The sequence below is a fragment of the Garra rufa genome, chromosome 21 (genome assembly GCF_049309525.1).
Source record: "Garra rufa chromosome 21, GarRuf1.0, whole genome shotgun sequence".
NCBI lineage: Eukaryota > Metazoa > Chordata > Actinopteri > Cypriniformes > Cyprinidae > Garra > Garra rufa.
The window spans coordinates 40,520,706-40,547,825 of record NC_133381.1 but is presented as its reverse complement, the minus strand read 5'-3'; the positions used below and the strand labels follow the sequence as shown (position 1 = coordinate 40,547,825).

Genomic DNA, 27,120 nt, shown 5'->3' with positions numbered 1-27,120 from the left:
TATGAATGTTGACTTTTATTTTGGTGGAAACCTGCAAGAAGACCTCAGTACTATTTTTCGCTGACAGCAGCAGATTTATGAATGATTCTCATTACGTCGTTTCAGCGCAGATTTTCCTCGTGCTTTGGACTTTGAACCCTGGCTAAGGAGCTTGTGCAGCACTGTCAGAATAAATACTATTTATGCATGTATTAGACAACATAACATTCTGTAGTTCATTTACTAATGGTTTAAGGCCATTTGGTAGATGGCCAGCAACATGCATGTTGCAGTAGCCAGCAACATGCGATGCGATACTAAACAGTCTCATGCTGTCGGCGCTTGTAATGATTTTTGCGTCTTTCTCAGACAGTTTTTAAATGCTTCCACATTTCCCACGTTTGCTGCATTAGTGTGCGCCTCTATTTGATCGCGTCACATCATTGTTCGGTATAAATTTTCGGCTTTATCGCTTGTTCAGTTGCCGAATATTTGGTGCATCCCTAAGTATATGGTATTATTGTATATAATGTATCAACTGTAAAAGAATGACAATCACATTACAGTTATCGCATAGGCTTTGCGTATGTAGCATAAATATTTTTCATCTGTAAATACATGGCAACCCCCATAAACCTCTATGCTTCTGACTTACAAAGCATTGAGAGTCTAGTCTGTATGCTGTCTGTTCACTGCAAACTCATCATATGGTTCAGTGAACTCAGTAAACAGTCTTACCTTCCTCTATGACGCGGCCCTTATCATCCAGCATGCCCTGCACCTCACAGCCTCTCACGTACACCAGACCGGCCTGATCCACAAACGGCTGCCGGCGGTCAAAGCGCGTTCCGTAGAGCAGGTTGGGCCGCACCGTGATCAGAAAGCAAACATCGTGCTTGCGCAACCCTGTAAGAACGAACAATGATGTGAAGATATGAAAGGATGAAGAGGTTTTGTTGTTGTTGTATTTATGTTTATTGCCATGTTAGCTTCACCAGCTATTACTAGCTATTAACTAAGGCAGACGCAGAGGAAACATTCAGTATAGACAAATAAGACAATATTTTGTACATGCAATTCTATAAAATAATCTTTTGCGTGATTAAAAATGATATCATAGTTTTTGGTAATATTTTTTAAAATGTCTACAGTTTAAGGTTTTAGTTTCTTTAATTTTAGTTATTTTAGTAATTAAAGTTAATAAAAATTAAAATGCTTTTTTTTATATACACTACCACTCAAAAGTTTGGAATCAGTAAGACTTGTAATGTTTTTTAAATAAATATCTTATGCTCATCAAGGCTGCATCTATTCGATCAAAAATACTGAAAATGTAAAATATTGAAAAATGTAATATTGCAAAATGTTATTACAATATAAAATAATGTTTTTATATTAATATACTTCAAAATATATTTTTTTCATGCGTTGCAATGCTGAATTTTCATCAGCTGTTTCTCCAGTCTTAAGGGTCACATGATCCTTTAGAATTCATTCTAATACGCTGATTTATTATTAGAATTATCAAAGTTGGAAACAGTTGTGCTGCCAATTTTTTTTTGAGCCTGTGATTCTTTTTTTCAGGATTCTCTGATGAATAACAAGTTAAAAAGAACAGCATGTATTCAAATTATAAATCTTTTCTAACAATGTAAATCTTTGCTATCACTTTTTATTAATTTAACACATCTTTGGTGAACAAATATTAATTTCTTTCAAAAAAAAGAATAAAATGTACTGACCCCAAACTTTTAAACAATATTTGTAAGAAAACCTTTCTAATTTTAATAAATGCTGTTAGTTTAAATTTTTTATTGCTCAAGTAATCCTAAACAGTATCATAGGTTCCAAAAAAATATTAAGCAGCACAACATTGATAACAAATCAGCATATTAGAATGATTTTTGAAGGATCATGTGACACTGAAGACTGGAGTAATGATTCTGAAAATGTAAGTTAAATTACAGATATAAATAGAAATGTATGTATATTAATATAGAACATTGTTCTACATCATTTTGTCTGTATTTTTGATCAAATGAACACAGCCTTGATGAGCATAAGAAACATCTTTAAAAACCATTAAAAATCTTCCTGATCCCAAAATTTGGAGCTGCAGTGTATATATAAGCTAATGTTTTTACTAATGGTAATAACTGTGGCATTGCTAGATGTTTTCAAGAGTTTTGTGAATAGTTTTTTAAAAGTGTTGCTAGTGCTTGCAGACAGAGAGACATCTTTACCCTCCCACTCGTTTTTGATGTTATCCCGGACGTTGAGGTTAATGGTGACGTCAGCACGGACGCGGGCAGGCCAGTTCTCTCCGATGTTTGGCTTTGCCACCTCCACGATAGAAAACGACACTATGGTTTGAGCCATTCTAGCCCATCCTCCAAACACCACTCCTCCATACTCCGACTGCCTGTGGGACACAAACACACCAAACCATAAACCAGGATGCTCACGTTGCTCACTTTTCCTTTCAAAATTAAAATCTCAAGTACTCTTAAGTTAGAAAATACATCTTGTGTGTACATGCGTATCTTTACAAGGGCATTTTTCTTTTTGTGTTATATCAATTACCAAAGCAATTGTCCTGACTTTTTTTTTTTCATCTGCTTTCACTATTTCGTCCATTCAAATAAACATACATCTTGTTAATAAAACACATTTCATCAAGTCCTGATGCAAGTCGTGGGAAATTGCATTCAGAGGTCCATTTGGATAAAAAAATAAAATAATCAAATAAACAAAAAAAAAAATCTTTTAAGATACTAAAAATGAGAACAAACCATGGCTTCATTCGTAACACAATGTCCTCAATATCCTGACGGATTTCATAGGTGGACTCCAGTCGGAAGAGGTTGAAGTTTCTCAAAAGATAGTCATGCAGGGTCAGAAACTGCAGGTTCAGCTTGGGAAGAGCTAAACAACCTGCAGATTCACAAAAAACAAAAAAATAGTTTTAGACTGTTTTACTGAAATTTAGGGTTAATTAATTTTTTTATACACATAAAACTTGTAGTGATGCATGGAAATGAATTTAGTTTACAGTGTTTTGGTAAAAAATTCAAGTTTCATTTAGCCCAAAATTTATTCAATATCATTTATTTTAATAATATATTAATATCTAATATCAAATACTAAGTAATTATTTTTTATAACAATATTTAAACAACTAATCAATATTTAATACAAAATAAAAACTTATGCACATATAAAAGTTCTATATAAAAAAAGCAGATGAGAAATTTTTTGAAGAATCTTCACTTGTTTTAGATTTTGCACAAATCAAAGCACCAGTGGCATTTTTCATTAATGAAACTTAATACTGTTTTACTTTGTGGTTTTTTTGTTTGTTTGTTTTTGGAAGTGTTCAAAGTTTGTGTGGAGGGAAAGATTATCAGTAAATAATGAAAAAAATGTGTCTATGTCCCTCACACAACACAAAAAACCTTCATTAAGTAACGCATGAGTCACACAGGCCAAGTTATGATATTTTTATGTATCTTTTGTGCTTCATGGAACTAAATACATGGTCACTGTGAACAGAAAAGAGCTGATCATTCTTCAAAAATTTTCTGTTTGTGTTCCATTAAAGAGAAATACATTAATACAGGTTTGTATGGAGTAAATTAGTATTTTTACTCATTTTTGGTTGAAGTATCCCTCTAATTCCATTAATGCATAGGTATATGACATAACATACGTGAAACGTAGTGAACTCATATGCCTACCTTCTCCTGAATAGTATTCAGTGGGAACAATGTTCTCGTCCCAGATGATCTTCTCAGTGGGGTACAGAGGCATCTGGTTGAGCTGTTCTATCTGGGAGATTCGTCTCTCATGGCGGGACACCTGAAGAGCAGAGAAGAAAGGTTTCATGGGGTTTGTTTCATCTTGGCCAGCTTTTCCATTAACCAGTGAATCATCTGCCCGCTGGACAATGCATGCTGGGTAAACCCGTGCTATTATGGTTTACCCTTCAAACACAGCAGATGGCCAAATGTAGGCTACATATATCACAGTGCAAGAGGGCCAACCACATCCCATGAGCATTTTAAAGTGACATCCAGTACCATCAAGCAGTGCTTAAATTGAGCTGGATCCTGTTCCGGAAAATGTAAGATTTGGGATTTTTGATCCAGCATTAACAAGTGCATTAGACCGTAATGGTGCATGCATAAGAGACAAAGCAAGTGCCGGTTTATGTAGATATTTTTGGAGGTTACGTATTGATCCTCAACATATTTTTGACCAATCAGGTTTCTTAAGAATAAAATTGCTCTTACTGATTGGTGCTTAGTCCTTAACCACTCTTTTCAAATGTGAACTGCTCGCAAAACATAGAATGATACCAGAATGATACCAAATCAAGTGAAATATTCTAATGTATAAACATTATAAACACTAGGCCTATAATGAAACAAATCATTGAAATGTAATGGCGTTTAGAACAGAACAAGAATAAAAAAAAATAAGAAAACAAGACAAAGCGAAACTGGAAGTACCAGGATTTGAGCTCACATACCTCTATAATTCTGCACAAATCCAAATGTTTTCATATTCACAATGTATTTAAAAGATAAACTATTATTTATAATGCATACTAGGCGAAAAAAAAAATCCTCCTTCACATCGAATAACTGAAACAAATACTATTTTTTGTTATACAGATAGTTAGATTAGTTGTGGCATCAACGTTTAGTGACGTCATTGAACGTTCCAGGAAAAAAGTTGTATTGCTAGTGTCGGTCACAGCACCTTTTTACTGCTGTTTTGGATCCGGCAATTATTCATTTACAAATTAAGCACTGCCATTAAACCAAGATCTTTGATCTTTTAAAAAAGTTTATTGTAGATTGTGATTTTTTAGAGCACACGTTTTGGTCCTTTTTCAAAATTTTGCCTGTAAATCTAAATGGTATGTTTGAGTCATTTATCGTGAACTATGCAGTGCAAATCCCAGTCTTAAAAGAACCTGTTATACACAGCGAATGCATAATAAAGACGTGGATTTGTCTGAATTAGGTTCTCCTTTAAAACTTTTCTGGACTACAAATCCTTTCTATTATGTTTCTGTTCAAAATTCAAATGAGCAAACGCTGTGAGACAACTCTGCTGAGAAAACATTAAACAATTTCAATGAGAAAAAGAGCCGGGCAGCTCACGTGGGACACAGCTTTGAGAAAATCAAATGAATTAATCAGGAGTGTTTGGGCAGCTTATCCTGTTGAAGCTTAATTAAGTGTTTTATCTGGTTTGTGACCTGCTCTGACTCCATTGTGGGCCGCAGCACATGCACTTAACCAGATTTCAGCTGCTCAACACACAAATGACCTGCTGACACCAGCTCCATCAACACAGCGACAGCACTAAAGAGGAAATACTCAAGTTCTTGATGAGATTTGGAGCGAGTAATTAAAACACGCTGAAGCAGGACCACCAATGGGCCTGAAATATCTTAAACATCTGCTATAGAGGTTAAAAACTCACTATAAGAGGGAGAATTAAAGCCATTCACAGCCTCAAACACTAACAGAACTTAAAAACTGAGGATGTAACAAGCAAAACTCAATCCACAATCAAAATCCAATTTAGCAGCCCTGGGCATTTCATGGGCATTTCAAAACCTTTTAAACATGTTTTTCCCCTCAACACTACAGTTCTAAGCTAAGATGAAACCAACTACATGGGAACCACTTAAACCAAACGTACAAATACTGTTCCTTACATCAGCCAATTTATTTAAGCCAATCAAGTGCACAATGAAATGAAAGAACACCATTTAGTAATTCTAACACTGAACTGAGTTCTCCTTCACGTCTTTTTGCACTTGAATGGACAAATCCGAATTAATTGTCAAAACACCAGCTTTGGCGAGTATCCTCATGAACACAGTCGGTTATGTTTTGAGTAAATGTAAATAGTCCATAGAAAAACAAATAGTAAATAAAAAAAGAAATCGGATGTGTATTAGTGTATTAAAACCGTGCGTTAAATCTTAAAGTGACAGTTTAATTTACCAGTTGTCATTAACAATAATCAAAAAACAAAAGACAAAAAGGAAAAAAAACAAAAGATTAATCTGTTTTTAATTTATAAACTGAAGACAGTATTCTTTTACTTTTAATTATTAAATGTTAGACCCGGTTTATTTTATTTATATCTTTCCATGGTTTAATTTATTTTATTACTGATTGTTCACTTTAAAAATGTTTGAACTTCACATGAGTTAGGCTAGTAGTTTTTACTGTGGTATCAAAACTGCAATCAAGACTTGTGAAATTTTACACTATAGGCTTATTTATTAGAATACAAGATAACATGGGTCAAAAACATCAAAAATAACTTTTTCAGCAGGGCTAAATCTGTATTTCTAAAATATTTGGTAAAAATGTATAAATTGTATAAATGCATGTTTGAAATATGCAGAATAACCCCCAGGGTGAACTATTATAGCATGTGAGAATGTTTAAACAAAATCTGCATGGAAGAAAATAAAAATTATTGGCAAGCAGGAATATCATCTGTGCATGTCAAAACTTTCCAATGCTCATTTGGGCACATGTGACAAACATATTTGCTAGAAAAGAAGGTTTGTGTGAATTAAAATATTCTCCAATCACAAATGTGTGAGGCTATGCTGTAAGCTATAAACAGTCACAATAACGTGTCATATGTTACTTGGCCTATTTTGTATTATTATTTGTCAGTACTGAACAAAACATAATTACGGTCTGTTTCTCTTAATCTGCCAACTCCCCCGACATTATGAATTATTCTGTTTTGGCAAGCTTGTTCTAATGCATTCTGCTGCTGCCTTAGAAACTGGCCAAAACAAAGTACACAGTGGAAATAAGTGAACGTTTTTATATCCGTGTTTTTTTTTTTTTTTTTTAAGATGTCCCTACCAGCAGTTCCAGAAGGAATTCTTTATCATAGGATGTATCCTCTCCGTCAGGAAGCTCAGGGAGGAGACACAGGTATGCTGACACCCGGTGGAGGGTATTGGAGCTACAAGTAGAAAGATAGACAACAGAGTTGCAAATTAACAGAAGTGCACAGAGCTGTTTCAGAGGCCACTCCACCTCCAAGCAGCTAAAGGAGGATTTTACATTAATTTGCACATGTAGTTTAATTATTCTAGCATTTGTGAGAAATATCATACACAATCTGAATTTTTTTTTTAATTTAGCCCAAAACATTTGAGTTGGCAGGATTTTATATCTATGAAACAAGCAAATTATCACATCCCATTTGCCTCCTATAAGATATTCTGACATTAATTAGTATCCACTAATCTAATTATTTGTAATGTTTGTCCTACAGAAGTGTCACAGAACAACACAAAAGTGGCTTGTAGGTGTATTTTCATGATTACTGAGGCTCAGAGGTGGCATCAGTGCAATCAAGTTCATAAATTCATGTTGAGATTTATGTTTTAAATATAACATTTTGAATACTGAAATATTAAATGATTTAAATAACTCACAATATTTTAAAAATAAAACTAAATCTGCCAGTAGGTGGCAGAATCACTCATTTAATTCATTCGAATGGCTGATTCATTCAGGAATATAGCAAGTGACTGTCTTTATGAATGGGGAATTTAATCATTTCACTAGATTCGTTTAAAAAGGCATGTTCATTCATAAACTAAACACCACTGTGTTTGAATGGAGATGCACCGCGGCTCAGTTGTGACTTGTTTCAGGCTATTTTTGACAATGAAATGGAGCAAAATCAGGCAATGGGGTTATAATCAGACAATGTAAGTCACTTAATAATAACTTATTTTATTTAACAGTATTAAATCAATATCTCATTTACAAACTCACTTAAAAAAAAAAAGCTGTTACTCATTTTATTTCATTGTGATCTCACAAAGCTCCATTATAATCAACAAAGCTCCCTACACTGCACTGTGAATTATTTACACTCTTTCTAATCTTTGTTCATGAAAGAATTCATGAAATGTCTGTGATACATTACTCAACGTTGCAAAAACACATAGAACCATTGAAGCTCCCCTGAGCACAAACACAAATGTGACCCTGGACCACAAAACCAGTCATAAGGTTAAATTTTACAAAACTGAGATATATAAATCATCTGAAAGCTCAATAAATAAGCTTTCTATTGATGTATGGTTTGTTAGGATAGGACAATATTTGGCCGAGATACATCTATTTGAAAATCTGAAAGCTAAGGGTGCAAAAAATCAAAATACTGAGAAAATCACCTTTAAAGTTGTCCAAATTAAGTTCTTAGCAATGCATATTACTAATCAAAAATTACATTTTGATAGGTTTGCAGTAGGAATTTTACAAAAAAAATCTTAATGGAACATTATCTTTACTTAATTTCCTAATGATTTTTGACATAAAAGAAAAATCAATAATTTTGACCCATACAATGTATTTTTGGCTATTGCTACAAATATACCCCAGCGACTTAAGACTGGTTTTGTGGTCCAGGGTCACAAATATGCTTAGTGTCAATTGCACATGATGCTCCTAAATATGTTTTCTGTCGCAAATGCAAGAGAAATGGTCGCACTGTAGAGCCCTGGTTGTAGTCATATTTTGTAAAACACCAGTCTAAAATTCCCTGATATTTCTATTAGCACTTTATAATTGTGGGAACCCTGTCTGCAGTTAACAGACTTCATCATCAAGCTCTAGCAGGAGCCATTAATCTAATGGACCTTATCTCTTTAAAGAGATAACACCTCATCACATTTAACTGCTCACAGGATCTGCTGTTACTTACCTGAGATGGCCGAAGTGTTTAGTGAGGGACTCTCGCGTGTCCACAGCGGCCACATTAGACAGGGCAAAATCATTGAGCTCAGGGAAATGAGCAAACGCTGCTCTCTGAGAAATGAAAACCAGTTACAAAACTTCTGAAACAGACTTAATCATAGAGCAAATTAATTATCATAAACCACATGGGTATTACGGAATATGCTCAGGTGGCTATTAATACATCTTTAAAGATGATATGTGAACCATCTTTTCATTACGGAAACCGAGTGTTGCAGATAACAGCAGACCACTGGCTTAGGATCATCTACTCATGGGTTCTTCGCAATTTGAAATTTTATTTATTTAGGAAACTACATAATACAAATTACTTATAGATTAAATAGAGTGTGCACAGTATGGCTTTTCCATCACTTAAATCCACATTTTTTTATCTGAAACGTTTCTGAAAATGGCACAGAAATGACAAAACCTCGCTGTTTGATGGGTATAAACTGTTTTGTGGAAATGCATCACAGTCTGCCAAACAGGTCAATATTTGTCAAACAAATGAATGCAGAACAGCTGCTGACAACTGTTTGCACGGTAAAAATGAATGATTTTCCTTTAATTTGTCACTAGAAATCACAATTTAAAAATTCACAAATTAGCATTGGACCCCTAATGAGTGGTGGATGGGTTACCTGTAGAGAAGTGATTCTGTCGTAGTGGAGCGTGGTCATCTCTTTCTGTGTGAGTGCATTTCCTGTCTGATCGCTGATCTCAAAGCCAGTGTAAAACTTCAACATGTCCAGTAGCTGAACACAATAACAACAAAACCACAATGTCAAGCATAAAAAACAAACGAAAAGCTTTTGTTTAACACAAACACTAAATTGTTAAAGCACAACAGAAAGCATATTGAATTCATCTGACAAGTATAACTTTTTCATGTTATCAAATTATCCTGTTCAGTATTATAAGTGGATACATTATAGCCAAATGACCATTTTTTCTAGTCGGCATACCCATTTTTAAACAAAAGCTAAATACATTTTTTAGTCTTTCAAAAACAGCTATTACACACTGTATTTCAGATATAAAATTTAAAGTTTTACATAAACAGCACGGTTTGGGGGCTGGATAATTGTATAATATAATTGTATCAATTTTAAGATAAAAATTGTAAATGCAATTTAAAGAGAGACAAATCCAGGTTTGTTGTGCTCGTTTACAAGGGTGCACAAGCTAAACAAAATGTTTAGAAAATATATTTGACCCTGGAGCACAAAACCAGTCTTAAGTAGCACATGTATATTTGTAGCAATAGCCAAAAATACATTGTATGGGTCAAAATTTTAAGATTTTTCTTTTATGCCAAAAATCATTAGGATATAAAGCAAAGATCATGGTCCATGAAAATAATTTTGTAAATTTCCTACCATAAACATATCAAAACTTAATTTTTGATTAGTAATAGGCATTGCTAAGAACTTCATTTGGACAACTTTAAAGGTGATTTTCTCAATATTTTGATTTGTTTTAAACCCTCAGATTACAAATCTTGACCAAACATTGTTCTATCCTAACCATACGTCACATATCATAATGTCTGTAAAATAATAATAAATAAATTATTTTTGTTAAATAAAAGTATAAAAATTACAACAAAAAAATAAATAAAAATATTGGTTTACTGTGCAGAAAACTTTTACTTTAATGGAAAACCACAAGAAGCCCTTAAAGCTTCTCTATTGTTGATAAGTGCTTCTCATCACAAGTTTGGGAAGATGGTTGGTTCATGTTTTGTTTCCAAATGCATGACTGAATCTAAGAGCAAATGCAGATGAAGTTCATGCGGAGCAGCATTTACTGTGAACAGCGACACTCTGAGACACCGAAAACACTGTCATGAGCTGTTCATGCTCACATGTAATTGAACCCAGTGCTGTGCATATATTTATTTGATTAAACCACAGTCTTTCAGATTTGAATCACACTAAGCCATATTACAATTTCAGTTTTATATCAACTAATCGTGCAGCCCTATTGGTCATGCATTATCAATTAACATTCTCAGTTCTCATTCTCATTGATAAAGCACACTGCTAAACTGTGTAAAAATCAGTGTTTTACTTCATCATGGGTGTCTGTGATGACTTACAAGAGAGGAACAAAAAGAGGAAAAGAGTGTTTTCCTGCAGTCATGTGTTCAGTTCTGTACCTGGCAGAAGAGGTGACCCTCTTTCTCCCTGTCGGTGAGGTGAGACAGCTGGCAGTTGACCACCAGATGAGCGTCATCCAACACTGTGTTGAACCAGCGGCGGGTCGGGAGGAGGGCCTGGCAAAGACAGGCAAGGTTAAAAATACATTGAAGTTGCAATACAATGGACAAAGTGACGGATCTTTTCTTCTGCATTGTGATTTACATCTGTAATGGATTATTGGAAAAGAAAAATGTAGGGTGGGGTTTGATAATATGCATCAGATCTTGATTGGATGTTGAAATGTGGGCATGGCAGATGCAACACAAGAGGCAGGGTTTAAGAGGATGAAGTTCTGCATACAACACCAGACAGAAATGTAATGTTTTATATGAAAGGTTGAGTTATGACATATTTATGTGCATATACACTGCTGTTCAAAAGTTGGGATCAGTAAGATTTTTTGTTTTTAAGCTCATCAAGGCTGTTCTCATTTGATCAAAAATACAGAAAAAAGTAATATTATGATGTAAAAATGTCTTTCTATACTAATATACATTAAAATGTAATTTATATCTGTAATTAAAGTTGAATTTTCAGAATCATTACTCCAGTCTTTAGTGTCACATGATCCTTCAAAATTTATTCGAATATGCTGATTTATTATCAGTGTTGAAAACGTTTGTGTGGTAAATATTTTTTGGAACCTGTGATACATTTTTTTTCGGGATTCTTTGATCAATAAAAGGTTAAAAAAACAGCATTTATTTAAAATAGAAGGGTTTTCTAACAATACACACTACTGTTCAAAGGTCAATTTATTTTATTTTAAAAGAAATTAATAATTTTATTCACCAAGGATGTGCTAATTAAATTAATTATTAATAAAGTGATGGCATAGATTTACACTGTTATATTTTGAATAAATGCTGTTTTTTTTACTTGTTATTAATCAAAGAATCCTGAAAAAAATAAGTCACAGGTTCCAAAAAAATATTTGCCAGCACAACTTTTGAAAATTCGGCTTTGCATCACAGGGATAAATTATATTTGAAAGCATATTAAAATAAAAAACATTATTTTATATTGTAATTACATTTTGCAATATTACTGTTTTTTTTTCTTCAGTATTTTTGATCAAATAAATGCAGCCCTGATGAGCATAAAAATCTTCTTTAAAAAACATTACAAGTCTTACTGATCCCAAACTTTTGAGTGGCTGTGTATAACTACCTCCACAAACACACACATTTCTATAAACACATTTTATCTCTCTTTGTGATGTAAAAAAAGAAAGAAAGAAAGAACGAATGGTGGAATGTCATCATTCTGTTTAATGCTTTAAATGATGTCTTTCACGTCTCACTCAAAAAAAAAAGGTTGTTTAAAAATAAAACAAATGCACAGATTAATTGTTCACAATAAAATCTATAACATGCATTTAGTAAACAGGCGTGAATTTCCATTTCATACTGACTTTTGCATAATGAAAAAAACCAAAAGCAGCAGCGGAACAAATGCTGGAATGCCAACTTACCTCCAGGTCAATCATGAACTCAATGAATCTCTCGCAGTAGTGAACCTTCTCCATGGAGACAGAGCCTAGAGCAACATGAACCATAAAACACACATTAAAGCAGTGATGACACACCTCATTTGACACAGACAGACAGGAATGGCATTCTGAGGTGGATGGCAGATTTGGGTTTGAAGGGAAAAGCAGTAAAGACAGAGTGACAGTATTATGATGGCCTCATAAACAGGATGCGCTGGCCTCTTGCTTGTCACACCATCTCCGGCCCGAACAGGTGGATGATGGGAGGAGGGCACGTCGGCACGCGTTAGAGTAGCGGCGAGAGGCACCCGTGGGCGAGCATCAGCTGCTCTGAAGCTGGGTCACGTCACAGGACGGCGAAAACACGGAGAGATACTCAAAGCACAAATAAATCACTGCCTGAGGGGCGGCAGGAACACTGAGGCATATGGGCAACAGAAATCAGCCACATCTTAACTTGTAGCACAAATGTAGGCAAGTACTTATCAAGTAAAGGGTCTTTTAGTATAATTGTCTTTTTTTCCCAAAGTAAATGTAATAACTACATTGATACTGTTAGAAATATTTCAAAACGACGCTACTAGACTAAAGCAGATTGGCTTTACTTGATTATTTGTTATTTTCTACAAAAATATGGGGGAAAGGTAGTCTCAAATATGATCATCAAGCTTTTGAGGAACGTTTATTTGTTTATCTCCCAATCATCATTGGATTGCATTGCATTATATGTTTGGATCATTTCACTCTCATCTTACTAAGACATATTATTGGACATATAGAGTGACAACCAATAGTTGTGTAATTTAATGCCAGTATCTGTTATACTCTAATAAAGATCCTTTGATTTACATATAGGGCTGTTGAGATTCGTCGTTTCTAATTGACCATTAGATTTTTTTTAATTAATTGAGTTATACAGTTTTATTTTTAACAAATTCTTTTCTGGATTCCATTTTAATGGTTTCATTCAATTTTAATAATCAAAAAAAAAAAAAATAGTGTGAGAAATTAGTCATTTAGAATAATCGATATAAAAGAAGTCATTAGTGGCAGCCCTAGTTACATTACCAGCACCAGAATTTCAGCTTACTTTGAATCCACATAAATGTCAGCATCTGTGCCAAACTACATATTCTTAAGTCAATGTAAGTCTGTGAATAAAACTGAGCTGTTTTTTCCTTTATATTCTCACTATAGCATACTATAAGAGCCAGGAATGTTTCATGCATCAAATATGATCCTCAACAAACAATATGCATATGCAAGCTTAGCTTTTTCTGACTTACTTCATATGTCAGGCTTCATAGAGTTACTATAGAACAGCTATTTACTTTAAATTGTAATTTCACAATATTATGGTTTTCACTGCATTTTTTGACCAAATTTGTTTTTAGCAACCTCAAACCAAACATCTACAAAACAAGGTATAAATACAATCAATTATATTTAACTCCAAAAAGAATATTACACAGAAACGTTGGTGTGAATAAACAGGTTTACCTGCTTCAGAGACGGACATGAGCACCGCCTGAAACTTCTTGATGAGAGAAGCGAGAAATGTGCGCTCTTTCTTAGCCCTGTGAAAACACAGTTCATGAGACTCACAGGACTTTGTTTTGATGCGTTTCAGGTTTATAGGGTGTGAGGCTGTTTCTTACTGCTCCATTTCCTGTGGCTCCATCTTTTCGTAGTTCTTTTTAATGAGGTTCCAGAACTTCTGCAGTTTTGGGACCTTCTTCAGTTCCTGCTGCAGTCTCGTCTGAATAACCACAAAATCTGGAGTCAGCTTCAAACATCTGAAGTAGTGGTCAAAACAGACTGGAGTCTTGTCAATGTGTGAAAGTATATAGGCTGTGACATGGGGATTTGTCATTCATCAAAAGCATTTTTTTCCCTAATTTTTCTCTCAAAATCTCTCAAAAGTATGGGACCACTACTAACTTCACACTGATTAGTGATCTAGACAGCAGAATCTAAAACATTTCTTCATTTTAGCTCTCATACTTTTTTACATTTTTCGGAATACAGTATGGATGATGATATCGATGACTGCGATATTAATAAATACAATAATTATGAAATTCTCTGACTATTATTAGTAAAAATAATGTTAGATTATTTATAATAGCTATAATTATGTGAATGACAATACATCATTTGGTACTATCATACATACATTTTATTCAGAACAATAAAAAAACTTTAGCATAGAACTATGAATCTCTTTATTGTTCTGTTGTTGAATGACTTGTTGGTCCAGTGAACCACACATACAAATATCGTCTTTTTTTTTTTTTTTTACTAACAATATGGAATGAGGCAACACCGTTTAAATCGATATACAGTAGTTTGATACAAGGCGAGTGCATCTGAAAAATAGCGGAGTGAGCTGCTACGGGGAAACGGCATAATCCACCACTACAACATTTAAATGGTAATGGTAACTCTTGAATACCCTAATTCTAGACTGGGGGTTCAGTGCCTTGCTCAAGGGCACTTCAGTCGTGGTATTGAAGGTGGAAAGAGCGCTGTTCATTCACAATCCCCACCTTCAATTCCTGCCAGTGTGGGAATCGAACTGGCAACCTTTGGGTTACAAGCCCAACTCTCTCAAGACTCCACCCATTACAGTAGCGACCACTTTGAAAAGTACAGTATTCTGTTTTTTTTTTTTTTTTTTGCTGCTTCTCCTTGAAAATTGATCCAATTCTTCCCAAAATTGGCTCAGATGATCCCCAGACTGAATTGCACAGAAATGACTGAACAATTTATTTTTTTTAGTCATCTTTGTCCAAAATTGGTTCAGAGGATATATCTTGGCCTAACTTTGATCAATTCAAATGCAATTCAGTATGCTTCATCAACACCATGATCTGAAGGTCTATGCCAAAGTTGGAAGCAGCGCCACCTATACTGCCCTCCAAAGGCAAAGGGCAGTAACTACGCGAACACTGAAACTGAGAAAAATGCCTTTAAAGTTTTTACAACAGCTAGTCAAACATGTTGACACTCTCGTTTCTCTGAATGTTTCTCTGAAACAGGACAAAATTGAACCAGGAGACTGTGCCACAAGACAAAACAGTTGTCACAAAGTCCATTTTAAGCCTTAACTAAATTGACCAAATGTGTAGTTACTGCACTTTGCCTTTGGAGGGCAGTATAGGTCATGAAATACCAAAAGTGCACATTTGTGCTTATAACTTTTAAACAGTTAGGCAGAAAATCATTATATTGCCATGGATTCCTTGGGTCATTTCAAATCTGAGGATTTCAATTTTGCCAGGATCGGCTGAACCACATGTCCACCATTTTGAAATTGGACATAACTTTCAATATCTTTTGAACCATTTGACCATATAGCTACACAGAATTCAATGTAATGATGTAATGGACACTGTTTGGAGACTGAAATGCTCATGAAATGTGTGTGATGCAGTAATATTCACCGGCAGCAGACACATCCACATGGGCAGAGAGACCAGCTTCTGCACCTGCTCACGGATCAAGTCCACTTCCTGTAGTCACAAAGAAACAGAAAATTATTTGATTAAGATAATTAAGATAACACACAATTAGGATAATTTGTTAGTTCTGTTTTATTTGTGATGGGAAACAAATGTAATAACACAATTAGTTACAATGCATTTATTTCCTGTGACTGAAAATTTACAAACACAGAAAATAGAGATTTGCTACAGGTAGAAAGCTTTAAAGGGATGGTTCGGAGTAGAATTGACTTCATTGCTATGCACTCCGAAGCCCATCTAATACCCCATCCGAAGTTTTTTTTACCTTAGTCGAACATTTATGGAGATATTAGAGTTTTTCGAATTGCTTGTTACAGGAGTGAATGGTACATGTAATGTATCCCGTAAATTGCACCACTAAACGTGCAAGTAATCTTACCAAACTTGTACAGTAGTGTAAATAGGTTATGTACTCACAAAACGCTGCATCAGAACATTTGTAAGTCCACCATGAGTGTTTTAAAAACACGTTTTACCCGAGAACTACTAGTCTCAGAAACTACAAGTCGACGTCACTTCCCTGGTTTGAAAAAAGCACGTAAAAGTCCTCCTACTACATCTGTGTGCATGTCAACTTGTAGGAGGACTTTTACGTGCTTTTTTCAAACCAGGGAAGTGACGTCGACGTGTCGCCATTTGTAGTTTTTGAGACTAGTAGGGATCGGCTAAAACGTGTTTTTAAAACACTCATGGTGGACTTACAAATGTTCTGATGCGGCGTTTTGTGAGTACATAACCTATTTACACTACTGCACAAGTTTGGTAAGATTACTTGCACGTTTAGTGGTGCAATTTACGGGATACATTACATGTACCATTCACTCCTGTAACAAGCAATTCGAAAAACTCTAATATCTCCATAAATGTTTGACTAAGGTAAAAAAAAACTTCAGATGGGGTATTTACATGGGCTTCGGAGTGCATAGCAATGAAGTCAATTCTACTCCGAACCATCCCTTTAATCAGCTCATGACTTGCTCCATTTGCCATTGCGGAGTTCAATAATGTTTAATGTTTGACCACAGCATGATTGCAGCATCTACAACATTTATCAACAGGCCTATGATAGTGATTTCTAATGCTACTCAAAACAATAGTCATCATCCACAGCACACACGGAAGCAGAAATGTACATGATTAGCATACAAACACAAGACAATGAAATCTCATCAACAATGCAAATGGACCATCTGCTTCAGGGTGGGGAGATACCATGCCTTCAATTAGCAGAAGCAGCAGCCCAAAAAAAGAAGAAAACAGCTTTGAATTGAAGCCGTCATTACACACATCAACCTCCGAGCTGCTAGTGGGGTTATTTTCTGAAGTGGTTCGCACAATGTTTTAAGTGCACTTAAAAAAAAAAAAACATATATTATAATGTGTTTTCTCTGTGCAAGGGAACAGTGCCACCAAGTGATTTGTCCAGAAAACAACAGGTCATGCAGTAATGCTTGCAGAAGAGTAGCCAAACCAACAATTTCTAATGATAGGTAACTAACCAGACTGTTGAAGCAGTGATCGAGGAAGAGCAGAAGCACTGTTTGTTCCTTCAGTGACAGGCCGAACTGCTCGCCCGACAGACACGACTCCATTATACACTTGAAGAAGTGAGGGAAGTGTGTGGGCGCTTTCTTAAAAACCTAGAGACAGAAACAACATACTGCATCACTGCACACTTACATCATGACACTCAAACCAATGCTACCTAGGCCAATAAAATAATTAAATAAGTAAAAAACGTGTAAAATCTATTATAAAAAAACAGCGGCTGCGGTTGCCAGAACTTTACCTTAAAAATTGCAATAAAAAAACAAAACAAGTTTAATTAATTTTACAGCTAAAAAACTATATTTTATTAACAGAAATAATGTTGTAATAATGTTTGTTTTTTAAAACACAGGTGGTAAAGAGAAAGCTCCATGATGAGCTTAAGTTCATCACAAATAATTTTTCCACAAGGTGATGCAAATATTTACAGAAGTTGCACACAATGCCATTTGCACAAATACCATAATGGCATCAACATAAGATGGAACATAAACCTAATGTACATAGCTAATAAGAAAAAAAAAAATATTTAAATGAAAACATCAGTTTCCTCGATGGTTCTTACTCTAAATAAGATGATTTGTTCTTTTTCACCACTCCAAACTGTACTTGTAATAGTATTTCACTGTGAAATGACATAAAAAGTCCTATTAGACCGGTTACAATTAACTGGGTTTAATGTACCTTTTTTATTTATACTTTTAGTGTTCAAATTATGATAATTTTTTTAAACAGTGTTCATTTTAATCAAACTGCTACTGCAGATCTTAAACAGGGTTTCTACAGATATGAACAAGAGAAATTTAAGACTTTTTTAAACCTTATATTAAATGTAATACCTAAACCTGTAATGGAAAAACACACATATGTAATATTTAATGTCATAATAATACTAAAATAAAACTAAATTTCATCGCTGTGATTAATTGTATTTATTACTATAATATACAGTGAACTTTTCATATCAGCAGATAATATTCCATACAAAATTTTGCCATAAAACTACCACATCGCTGTGATTTTTAGTGGTGTAAACTATTTATTCTGAAGCAATATTTTCAATCGGTGAACTTTGGTCTGTCTAATGATTGTAAACAGTCATAAGACCCATCAAATCTGAATTTAAGACATTTTAGGGCTTTTTAAGGACCCGTGGACATCCTGTTAAATCAGTTCTGATCTCAATGTCAAGTATGATCAAACATTTTGATGACACATTACAAAATGTACATGAGTACAAATACGAAATGCATGTTCTGGCAGTTTTTTGTCATTTTTATGTGATCAGTGAGTAAAATAAGACACTTCTGCACACTGAAGGACTCTGCTGCTCATTCAAATATCGATTAGTGATGAACTGAAACTAATATCTTAACTTTATTAACTTTTTACTGAAACACTAAATCTGAAATTAAAGTTTTCATTTAGCTGAAAACCAAGATTGAAAATGACATTTCAGTCATTAAAAATGACTTTTTTTTTCCCACTCCCACAATTTTTAATCAAAACATTGGTGTATCAGTAGTGAAAGTGTAATCAATGTCTTTCATCTACAGAAGCTTAATTTAGTTTACATTTCAGCCTGTTTGTAGTCGGTGTTTCATATGTAATTACCCATTCATCAACATTTTAAAACAAACCTCCCAAGCAGGAACATTTTCACGAAACTTCTCATTGACGATACAGCAGATGGACATCAGGTAGCCGTTAGAGGAGACTTCAGGTGTGTAGTTGGGCCACAGGTAGCTCTCCAGGTACTGACTGCAAAACAAGAACATCAGCAAACTACAAGTCTTACAGATTCACTATTAACAAAATCAGTGTGTAAACCACCAACCTGAACTCCAACAGCATAATTTTTCTAATGGCAAATCTAGAAAGAGACAACCAAAGTCAATACGCATCAAAGTGGTCAAATTGTTCATTTAAGGGGAGACACTGCAGGCAAAAACGCTGTTTTTTTCATGCACCTGTCAAGTTTGAGATTTTGGGCTTTTTGGTGTTTCATAAAGTGTTTTTCAGACTAGTGGAACGAAAACATCCAAAAGACACTGTTAAGTGTTTGTTTTATAGCACTTTATCTATTTGTGTCAATAGATTTCAGTTACTATCCATATCTTTAAAGGCCATTTTCTCCTACACTGAGCCAAAAATCTCCACTTCAGTAGCACTTACACACTTTAACATTACATTTTTATTCCTGACTATATTCTGAAGGTTTTTACAGAGGGATTTGTTCATATATAAACTGCTTGATTTTATACAACATTTTATTCCCTTCAAAAATGGCAAAAAATCTATTGTTTTCTGCCTGTTCTAAGTATTTTCTGAATAATGGAGATACCCAAAAATCCTTCTGTAAAATCATTAAAAGTAAAAATTAAACAAGAATTTTGAAACTGACTTCATCCAGCGTTTAGATTTTTGTACTAGAAATGATTGTAAATTAGCACATAATGCCTCATTTGAATATTAAAACCTAACATTTTAGAAAACTTTTTGCATGTTTGCAATTATCAAAGTTTTTTTTTTTTTACTCTATTCACCTGCAGTGTCTCCTTAAAATATTCATATAGAGCAGAATACTCAAGACAAAAACAACTTTCTTCAAGAAGCTCTTAGTAGATGGTTCATTTTGACAGACAATAACAACAACAATCGTATTATTAATAATAATGACAATATTATTCGTTTGTTTTGTACAAGTGCCCTTTGTATTCCAAGAACTATACAAAAAAGTCTTACTTTGATTTAAGAATCTCATTCTGGTAAATGTCTTCAACGACCTGAAAATGAAAATATTCATCATTTATTAGCCACATCGTCTAAAAAGGCAGGCTAAAGATAAAAATTGACTTGAAAATGCAGTTCTGCCCATACACAGCAATACTCAAAGCAACATGCTTTCAGGATCTATAATGCTCTATAGAGTCAAATCCAGACAAGCTAAACGAAGAGTTACACCTCAGATGCTTACCTGAGAATCAAATGGTAGTTTGTTCTTGACATGAGGAGCCCAGTATTTGTTTGAAAGCTGAAGAGAGAAAAACACCACCTTTCAGAAAATGTTGCCAAATGAAGTGATTGTGTTTGTCAGAGCTCATAAAGTAATCCTAACTCACCTGAGTGACATATTCAGCGTTGATCTGAGACACTGGAGGCGCTGAGGTCTTTATTACTCTCGAGTCCTTCTGCATGATTTACACAATCATTAATAACGATGATCGAACACAAAATAAAACAATCCTGGAGTTTACTGATCAGTACAGGCTACTGTCTTTCAACGTAATGCCTGAAAGTTTCATTCACATCTTTCAGCATTCGCTGCTGAAAACCAACAAGAGTAAACATATGCTGCAGTGTAAACTTAACTAAAACTGCTAATCAATACAAACTTTGTTTATAACACAGACGTCATGAAAACGTTACTAGCTTTAGCTGTATGCTAACATGTGCAACTGAAAGTCGCGGCTGATGACAACTTCCGCTTACTGCGTGGTCGTTCAAAATAAAAACCGGAAGACTTTTATTGCAGTAGACGAGGTATTTAGAGCAGTGCTTCTCAACTTTTTTAAAAAAAAATTATTTCAAGGCCATTTTTTAAATATATAAATTAAAATAAAGAACTAAAATCATTTCCCAGCCGGCACTTGACCGACATTCAACGGTGAACTTTGGTTGAAATAAGGTCAGTTGTTGTTTCAACGGTGAAACAATGGTGAAACAACATTAAAATGCTAAACGGTTGAAGCCCAGTCAACACATGAACAAAATTCAACGTTTTAATATGGTTGAAGTAACCTCAGTTGAATACATGTAAAATGGCTGAAATAAGAAAATCACTTTTAAATCAACGCTTAAATGTGCTTGTCAAAAACAAGTGTTTACCGGCTTAAATAATAATAATATATATAAAAAATAATAATGTGTCGATTTAGACCCAATTTAGTAATTTCTGCATCAGTTTGTTGCTACATTGATATTTCAGTTTTTGTTTTAACATTGAAACAATGTTGAAATAATGTTTAATGCAACAAATACTCTTATAAATCAACACTGCGTTTTAAAAAAGATCTGTATGTTACATCATGTCTTCAACATACAAATACATTTCTGCATTTTAAATTATTATTAAATAATTATATTTCTGAATTAAGATCAGAATGTTCTAGATCCCACTTTTTTGACCAATGAATTTACATCATTTTTCCAGTCATTACTTTTATTTTATACTTCTATGATTTTTATTCCCAATTTTTACCCGATTAAATAATTGTAATGCATGGCATAACAATAAATGTGGATATGCTTAATAAAAAAATAATAAGGATTTTTTTTTAAATTAATCATCATATTTACATGACTTTTAAGTAGAATCAGCTCTCTAAATGCAATGTGAGGACTTTGACTTTTCAAATCACTTTAATTATATAAACATTGCAATCTTAAAAACAAAACTTAACCAATCATACAGATTTCTAAACATTCCCAATTAAAAACCAAATTCCCTGAATCACACACAGTCACCAAAGCCCCAGCAACACCCCATTTCCATTCAAAATAAAGAACATTATTAGTATAATGCAGTGTGAGGAGGAATAAGAGGAAGGACGATTTCAGACAAGTTTGGAGTGAGAAGACCTAAACACCTGATAAAGACAGAAATCCTCCAGCCTCTTCACATCTGACCCACAAGATGTAAATAAACATCGATACTTCATACTTCAACAGAACATCTTGCTTTTGCATATTATTTTTTAAAGTATGTCACCACACATAATCATGTACACAAAAAAAATGCTTGTATTTACAATGAGTAAATGTTTATTTCTTCATTCAATAGAGTTATCATGAGTTAAATAGCAAAATGATCAAAAACATAAACAAGTCAGTGAGCTATCGACGGATCTAATGAGAAAAGCTGCGCTGGAATCCCTGGCAATTCTAGCTCTAACTGCTGAGACATTCCTTCATGCTGGACTAAAGAACTGTGGGATTTCATTTGTGTCTCTAACTAGATAAGCAGAGTATTTCATGTTCTCTAGTTGGTCAGCAGCACAGACATAGACCAGCCAATCTGGACAAGTGTTACATGAAAATGTTCCTTCTTTGGTATTTACTGGTTTGTGTGCCATAAGATACATGGCATTACAATTAGAGCATACTAACATATGCATAACTGTGCATACATTTTGCTTGCAAAAATCAATCTACAAATGATGCACCGAAATTAACCTCGAAACCAAAATACATTTTCCATTTAGCCCAAAGCTTACACAGGAATGTTTAATAATCAATTAATTAATAAAATGCATTTACTAATTAACACTCAAATACATTTTTTTTTGCATATAAACATTTAAATTAAACAATTCAAGGCGTGTTTCATAACTTTTTAATGCTACAATTAAGTTTACTTTGTTGTTAAAATATAAACATTTAAACGGCGTCTGTAATAAAACGTAAAAATGTAATGAATATGTAATATAGTGCATATATATGTGCATATTTAGCAACATTACGTGATATTGTTTAGAAGCTGTTTTAATTTTTCATGCAGTTGAAATGCTGATTAAGTAATTAAAAGAGAGGCATGATTCATTTCAGTAAGTTGTTCTGTTTCTTCTGATGTTCATTCATGTTTATTTGCTGCTATAACTAGTAGTAAAGAGGAAGAGATGATCGGTTCATGCGCCGTTTAAACTGAAGCACTGCGCCAAGTTTGAGATTTTGGGCTTTTTGGTTTTTCATAGTGTTTTTTCAGACTAGTGGAAAGAAAACATCCAAAAACACTGTTGAGTGTTTCTTTTATAGCACTTTATTTAATTGTGTCAATAGATTTTAATTACAATGCATATTTTTAAAGGCTGTTTTCTCAAAATGAGTTTTTTCTTCTACAAACAACAATTTTGAAACTGACTTCATCCAGTGTTTACATTTTTATACTAGAAATGTATGCAAATTAGTGCATAATTCATTAAATAATGCATCGTTTGTATATTAAAACCTAACATTTTAGAAAACTTGTAATACATTTTTTTTTTGCAATTATTAATGTAATCAATCAACTGGGTAAGTAAGGTGATAACTGTTAGTTATTTTTTTTACCCTATTCACCTGCAGTGTCTTTCCTTAAACGCAATTTAGTCAATGATTAACAAAACAGCCAAAATGGAAAATTTAAAAAATTCTCGGTTGTCTAAATTTCAGTGCATCACTAAAGTCTACACATTCAAAATACACGAAAGGGTTCCAAAGCATGTTAACAGTTTTGTTTTCAACTGCTAGTATATCCTACATGTTACAACAATAGCACAATAAAGACATAACTCTTGTTTTACAGTGTCAATGACCTGTTAATAATCCAAACTGAACATTCATTTGCACTTAAACAGTTACACATAAAAACACAAGGAGATGCTGTTTAACACACAAAGATAAATAAACTCTGATATGAACGTAGCTGAAATACTGAATGCACCAAATCTCAGTTTGACTGATATCTGAGGTCAGTGTTGATGTGGAGTTAAAGCAGCTGGTGATGCTGATGTTGAATTATGAGGTGAGTCTCTGTAGGCGGTGGGGGAATGTCAGTCGTAATCGACCAATGAGGTTGTTCGATTCATTGCATGTGACCTATCTGATTTGTCTGGGTCTATCTTTGTCCCTGGCATAACTGGCACAGCTGGCGCAGCAGAAACTGGAGTAATACTGGCTGGAGCACAGGCGCGCGTACACAATCAGCCTACAGTTCGCCAGTTCAGGCTGATCCACGCAGTCCGGTGACAACCCGCTGAAATCTACAGATAAAGTCAAACACATTAAAATACATTCACAAGTACACAATTATCAGGGAGAGAAAAAGGCAAACTAGTTTGGTGTTCCAGTGATTATAACAGGAGATTTCGCAGGAGTGCAGAACTCGTGCTGAACTATATGTGACCCTGGACCACAAAACCAGTCTTAAGTCGCTGGGGTATATTTGTAGCAATAGCCAAAAATACTTTGTATGGGTTAAAATTATTGATTTTTCTTTTATGCCAAAAATCATTAGAAAATTATGTAAAAATCATATTCCATGAAGATTTTTTGTAAAATTCCTACTGTAAATATATCAAAATGTAATTTTTGACTAGTAATATGCATTGTTAAGAACTTAATTTGGACAACTTTAAAGGTGATTTTCTCAGTATTTTGATTTTTTTGCAAATATTTTCAAATATTGTCCTATCCTGACAAACCATACATCCATGGAAAGCTTATTTATTGAGCTTTCATATGATGTATACATCTCAGTTTTGTCAAATTGAACCTTATGACTGATTTTGTGGTCCAGGGTCACATATTATAAATATATTATCCTATATTATCCCTTATTTGAATAAATGTTTTGTTTCTGAAGCTGCTAGGGCTGCTTGATTATGGCAAAAATCATAATCAAGATTATTTTGGTCAATATTGTAATCATGATTATTTAACACGATTATGAGTGGGTCTAAAACTTTATATTATTGATTAATAGATACAGATCAATAGAACAGAAACAGAAAAAAAAGAAAGAAAAAACAGTGCTTTTTTTGTAAAAAAAAAAAAAAATATATATATATATACTGAATACTTTTATGCAAGTCTAAAGTAGTCTACAGAAATTGAATGTAATTATTTGAATGTAAAATAAAACAGCGTCTTCACTGTCTTCACATGCTTTGTTTCTTATTAAAACTACAAAAGTCCTTCATTCGAGAGAAATGAGTGATTTTTCTTTTAGTATTTTGACGTTTTATTAATATTAAGCACAGAGACGACAGAAGGAATATTATTTGTTGGTGCTTTAAGAGCCACACGCATCCGATATACTGTCACACACGTATTTTCATTTTCAACTGTTTATGATCATTTAAGACATTACTGACAAGGGTTTACATGAACAATCACCAAGCACCTCATTTTGAAATATTTTCAAAGCGCACCACTGGAAAGGGGTGGAATGGGGCCCAATAATCGTTTCACCTTGATTACTGTATTTTCATGATCATTTGAAGCTGAAATCGTAATTGAAACTGAATTTCAATTATTTGCAAAGCCCTAGAAGCTGCTAAAACAATCAATGTGAAGTTTTGATTTTCTTAAATTTAGCTTGTTTTGTCAGTGTTGCCAGAATAAGACGTGCTGTTAACCTATACACAATATCAAACATAAATGCTGTGTGGATGCAGGTTCTGTTTTGAAATGGTGTAAAAATAAGCATAAAATTGCTCTTTCAAAAGTAAAAACGCAAAATATTACTGTTTAAAGGAATAGGTCACCCAAAAATTAAAATTCTGTCATGTTGTATGCCAAACCTGTATGAATTTCTTTCTTCTGTTGATCACAAAATAAGATATTTAGAAGAACATGGGTAACAGTGTTACTTTATGTTACTTTAAAGGTGCCATAGGATGCATTGATACAATATTTTAAATTGTTCTACATCTACATAGAAGGTATATGGCATAGGAAAGGGCACAAATTCTCCAGAAACGGTTTTACAGGTCCATTTACAACCCTAGGATTTGTTCCTAGAATGAAATAACGCTGAAAAAATACTGATGTTAGTAACGCTATTTATTTATGACGCTGTTATTCCATCACTGGTCATTAACCATAGAGTTGCTGGTAATCATTGACTTATTTGTACTTATTGACTTATTTATCATTGACTCATTGTTTTTTTTATGCTAATGAAATCAATGGCTACTGTCAGCTGTTTGGTTACACATGCTCTTCAAATTATTTTATTTTGACTGTAAGTAGAAAATGACAGAATTAATTTGTGACTTTTGCATTGCTCATAATTAAAACAGACCTTGTTGAGGGGATTTGGCCAGTCGCACTTCAGCCGCTGCACTGACGGAGTACGTCCCAGTGTAGGCATTGCAGGTGTACGTCCCCTCATCCACTGACTGGACATTATTTAGTATTAGCGTCCCGTCTGCTGACACATGAACGTGATGTCCGTCCGGTCGCACTGGCACACCGTTTCTGTCCAGAGAGACAAGCACAGCTATGAAGGCTTCCTTCACACTCAATACAAACTATAAGCTATAAAATGTGTTCTCTGAACTGACCGTGACCAGCCAACGTTCACATTTTCTCCAATCACTACGCAGGGCAGTTGAGCAGTGCTGCCCTGCTGTACATCGACATCCGTGGGGGCTTTAGTGATCCTGAGGTCACCTAAAGAAATGGGAGAATATTACAAGCACACTGCAGAGACTAAAAAACTCTGAGGATGTTGCATTTGATTCCAATACTGAAAAAGAGACACACCAAAAACCCTGAGCTGGATTTGGCGTTCTTCAGACTTCTGGGCCTCTGTGATTGTGCAGGTATAAAGCCCTGAATCATCTGACGTCAGCTGGTTAATCACCAGTGTGCCGTCAGAGTGTTGAGAATGCCTGTTAGGAGACATTTAACTTGTAATATCGCAACAGAAAAATGCAGTCCCAGAATGCACTGCAATGAAAACCAGAGATGGTGGGTGAGACAAGAAAACCGCCTTTAAAAATAAGTATTGTAAT

The 27,120-nt window shown here is 34.2% G+C and overlaps 2 protein-coding genes across 3 annotated transcripts in view; both read right to left on the bottom strand.

Moving 5' to 3' along the window:
* aqr (aquarius intron-binding spliceosomal factor) overlaps positions 1-21,030 on the bottom strand; it is a 53,365-nt gene extending 32,335 nt beyond the window's left edge. Inside the window, exons 1-18 of the mRNA XM_073827240.1 lie at positions 20,683-21,030; positions 20,538-20,594; positions 20,306-20,346; positions 19,398-19,433; positions 19,201-19,321; positions 17,512-17,652; positions 15,932-16,000; positions 14,144-14,244; positions 13,986-14,062; positions 12,468-12,532; positions 10,951-11,067; positions 9,431-9,544; positions 8,755-8,858; positions 6,894-6,996; positions 3,717-3,837; positions 2,772-2,913; positions 2,223-2,401; positions 718-885 (exon numbers count right to left, since the gene is read on the bottom strand). Of these exons, the coding sequence (XP_073683341.1) occupies positions 718-885; positions 2,223-2,401; positions 2,772-2,913; positions 3,717-3,837; positions 6,894-6,996; positions 8,755-8,858; positions 9,431-9,544; positions 10,951-11,067; positions 12,468-12,532; positions 13,986-14,062; positions 14,144-14,244; positions 15,932-16,000; positions 17,512-17,652; positions 19,201-19,321; positions 19,398-19,433; positions 20,306-20,346; positions 20,538-20,594; positions 20,683-20,757 (1,831 nt within the window). The 5' untranslated portion in view covers positions 20,758-21,030. The remainder of the gene's footprint in view (positions 1-717; positions 886-2,222; positions 2,402-2,771; positions 2,914-3,716; positions 3,838-6,893; positions 6,997-8,754; positions 8,859-9,430; positions 9,545-10,950; positions 11,068-12,467; positions 12,533-13,985; positions 14,063-14,143; positions 14,245-15,931; positions 16,001-17,511; positions 17,653-19,200; positions 19,322-19,397; positions 19,434-20,305; positions 20,347-20,537; positions 20,595-20,682) is intronic.
* A 1,331-nt stretch (positions 21,031-22,361) lies between these two features.
* paplna (papilin a, proteoglycan-like sulfated glycoprotein) overlaps positions 22,362-27,120 on the bottom strand; it is a 42,107-nt gene continuing 37,348 nt past the window's right edge. For both annotated transcript variants that reach the window (XM_073826647.1, XM_073826648.1), the window contains 4 exons: positions 26,870-26,997; positions 26,668-26,776; positions 26,406-26,581; positions 22,362-24,360 (listed from right to left, as the gene is read on the bottom strand). In XM_073826647.1, the coding sequence (XP_073682748.1) occupies positions 24,197-24,360; positions 26,406-26,581; positions 26,668-26,776; positions 26,870-26,997 (577 nt within the window). In that variant the 3' untranslated portion in view covers positions 22,362-24,196. The remainder of the gene's footprint in view (positions 24,361-26,405; positions 26,582-26,667; positions 26,777-26,869; positions 26,998-27,120) is intronic.